The 3,437-nt window shown below is 62.9% G+C and overlaps 1 protein-coding gene across 2 annotated transcripts; it reads right to left on the reverse strand.

Moving 5' to 3' along the window:
- Positions 1–1,504: 1,504 nt before the first annotated feature.
- HES6 (hes family bHLH transcription factor 6) lies at positions 1,505–3,437 on the reverse strand. 2 transcript variants are annotated; one of them, XM_031651641.1, is made up of 4 exons: positions 3,073–3,366; positions 2,909–2,995; positions 2,727–2,808; positions 1,505–2,491 (listed from the first exon to the last, which is right to left on the reverse strand). In XM_031651641.1, the coding sequence occupies exons 1-4, from the start codon at positions 3,328–3,330 to the stop codon at positions 2,067–2,069; spliced, it is 852 nt and encodes a 283-aa protein (XP_031507501.1). In that variant the 5' UTR covers positions 3,331–3,366; the 3' UTR covers positions 1,505–2,066. The 2 variants fall into 2 exon arrangements, with proteins under 2 accessions (XP_031507501.1, XP_031507502.1); XM_031651642.1 differs by having other exon boundaries at positions 2,363–2,491; positions 2,767–2,808; positions 3,073–3,437.

Genomic DNA, 3,437 nt, shown 5'->3' on the forward strand with positions numbered 1-3,437 from the left:
CCCACAGGCAAGAGCAGCTCTCAGCCCCAGGAGACCAACAGTGGTCACTGGTGTGGGAGCCAGTTTACATTTCCAAAAGAAGCTGCACTTGAGGATTACTGTGAAGCTGACTTCAGGGCTGGAGGGGCACGGGGTCAGAGTTCTGGGTTAGTGGCTTCTGACCCTGGTCCTAGCAACTGTTACTCCAGGTCAGCCTCCTGCACCCTGCCTCCTGGGCTTCCCCTTGACCCCCTCCTAGGGCCTCTGGGAAGGTGTGATGAGTGGATTTCAGAGGTGAAATTTGTTCCTTTGAAGCAGTCCGTGGCTGATGCTCCCTGAATGACATGAGAGCTCATTGGCATGGCCTCTGGGTGGTATTGGGAGCCAGGGCTTTCAGGATGGCCCGTCATCCATCCGTGTCCCTGTGGGCACATCCTACATCAGTCTGTCTGAGGAAATAAAAATCATCCCAGGAATGATATTTCCACTGCTCGAGTCGGGCGCTGGCTCCTCACTGCCCCAGCAGCTCAGCTCCAGATGATAAAGTTAAAGCTGCATTTGGTTATAGCCCTATGATTGAATTGAGGTGAGCCAGAGCGAACCCCAAACTTTGAAACGCCCCTGGTGGCCAGGACCTGCTTGGGGGCGTAAAGGGGCTGCTGGGAAAGGTGTTCTTAAGGCAAAAGCACGTGTCCAGAGAGGAGACCCCGATGTCAATCCTAAGTTGTCACACCTCGGCCCTAGCCTGGGGACTGCCAACCCCCAGTGAGAAGCTGCTGCTTTGGGGTCCTGGAGCAGGAGGATGGGGCTAGGCTAACTGTGGTGGTGACTTCAGCCGGCTGACCACGTGCTACCTGCAGGTCTCACCCAGCCCAACAGGGCAGGCTCCTGCACCCCAGCTGCCCATCCTGCCACCCTCCATCCCTGAGGGTTCTGACCTCCTGGACCCAGTTTGACCTAAGGCTCAAGCCCCCTGGGGCCTTGGTACTTTCATTTCAGGCTACAAACTGGGTGGGTCTCCTTGACCCTGAAGTCAATGGCACCAGTGGGGAAGCTCCTTCTTTAGTCAAGATAAGCGACAACCTCACACAAGTAGACTGATGTCTACGTCGTGCTTGTGGGTCCTAAAACAGGTCTTTGAAAGATACTTGCAAGCCAAATGGGTAGCAATTAGGCATTATTTAATTATTCCTGAAGCTCATGAACAAGAAAATGGCACAGAGACAGGTCATCTCCCTATCGCTGAGTTACCCTGGAGACAAGCCTCGTGCAAACAAAATCCTTCTCCAGGACACACACAATGCCCAAGAACAGGCTGGGCCTGAGGACCTGCCTAGCATCGGGGGGCAGAAGCACTGCCTGCTGCAGAGACAGCCACGAGTGCATCCCCACCACCATCATACTGCTCACTCTGCTGAGAAAGGGTGAGGTTTTAAAGGATATTCACCAGCCTCAGATGCAGGGGAATGTGCTTAGTTTAGCATTTACACATCTGACACATTAATGACATATCACTCAACAATACTTCAAGGGTAACTAACTCAAAAATTCTTTATTTAGTAAAATTGTCACATTTGATGTCAATGGAATACACAAACTCAAGTGTGCTACAAACAAGATGTACAGAGCCTCACAGCTCTGGGCAGTGCTGCAGAGTGCACCTGCCTCTCGTCTCCCCGCTGAAGTGGCAAGTTCAAGCTTTTGTTTAGCCCAGGGCTGCCTGGAACACTAGTGCCCAGCACCATTCCTGCCACCTCTGCCCCCAGAGCCGGCACAGGGCTGGTGAAGGCCGGGCGGGTGAACCTGGGACAACGCTGGTAGCTCTACAAGATTCTTCCTCCTGCCTGTAGCTCCTTCCCGCTACCCACCCCAGAGCTGCAGGGCCCCTAAAAGTTTCTTAAGAAACGGGGCTGAGGCCTGACTGGGCTGGTCACCAGGGGCTGCCCTGCAAGCTGTCCATCGGAGGAGGGAGGGAAGACCTGGGAGACTTCCAAGGCGCCCTACCCCACCACATCTGAACCCCTGGGAGGAGGGAGGAGATCCAGGGAGGGCCGGGCCCACCCCTGCAGGGCTCTGGCTGGCATTGGTTACCAAGGCCTCCAGACACTCTGGGCAATTTGGGCTGCGGTCAGGCTGCCCAGGGCTGTGGGCACCAAGTCAGACCCCTCAGCAGGAGCCCGACTCAGTTCAGCCTCAGGGGCCTCCTCCAGGTCGGAGCACAGGTCGTCCCCGGGACCAGGGAGGCTGGGTATCGGGGATCCCGGAGCCCCTCCCGCCGGCCAGCCACTCCGCCCAGGGACTCCAGGTGGCCCCGCCAGGGCGTCCCCCAGCAGATCCTGGAAGCTGCTGCCCTCACGCAGCGGCATGGACTCGAGCAGATGGTTCAGGAGCTCGGCAGCGACGGTGGCGTCGATGGCCTGGCACGTGGACACGAACGTGTGCACCTCGTGCATGCACTGGATGTAGCCGGCAGCGAAGCGCTCGCTCGCTTCCGCCTGCAGCTGCTCGCGCTCTGGGCCCGAGGGTGGGAGGGAGAGAGCCGCGTCCCGCGCGGTGAGCGGCGACTGCGTGGCCCAGCCCACCCGGCCCGCGGGGACACTGCTCACCCAGGAGACGCGGGGGCGCACCCTGCTCCGGGGGGAGCCCTCGCCGCCAACAGGACAGGGGCGCCGGGAGGGAAGTCCTCCGTCTGGCGGGGGTTGCAGGCGCCCGCGGCCGGCGCCCCCGCCCGCCCCGCCGCCACTCACCGCGCGCCCGGCCCCGCAGCACACCCTGGACCCGCCGCACAGTCAGCTCCAGCACCTCGGCGTTCTCCAGCTTGGCCTGCACCTGCGCGGGCGGGAAGGGCGGTGAGCCGGCAGCACGCTCCCGGACCCGCCCGCCAGCCCGCCCGCCCCGCAGCCCCACGGCGCCTGCCCGGCCGCTGCACCTCGGCGCCCGCCAGCAGCAGCCGCAGCTCCTGCAGGCTCTCGTTGATCCGCGCGCGCCGCTTCTTCTCCACCAGGGGCTTCCGGGCCTGCGGGGAGAGGGGCACTGAGTCCCAGCCCCGCACGGCCTCCCGCCCGCTTGCTTGCCCACGGCCCCGGCCCGCACCTTGCGGTCTCCCCGCGTCTCCCAGCCGTCCTCATCCTCACGGCCCACACGGTCCCGGCCAGGCGCCGCGGGTGGCGCCATGCCCGCTCCGCTGGGGGCGCGGCGGGGACTGGGAGCAGCGGGGACGGAGAGCGGCGGGGACCGGAGCGCCGGCGCCTCCGCTACCCCGCAGCCGCCCAGCAGCAGCCCAGCGGTCCGCGCTCCTCGCGGCTTCCGGCCCGCAGCGGCCCCGCCCCTTTTATAGTCGCTTATTTGCATCTCAATGCGCCGATTGGTCGCGCGGGCCCGGGGCCGCCGACCGCGAGGCGCGCTGCAGCCAATCGGGGCAGCGCGCTTTGTGCGGCCCCGCGGCTCTGACGGGCGGC

The sequence above is a fragment of the Papio anubis genome, chromosome 10 (assembly GCF_008728515.1).
Source record: "Papio anubis isolate 15944 chromosome 10, Panubis1.0, whole genome shotgun sequence".
Taxonomy (NCBI): domain Eukaryota; kingdom Metazoa; phylum Chordata; class Mammalia; order Primates; family Cercopithecidae; genus Papio; species Papio anubis.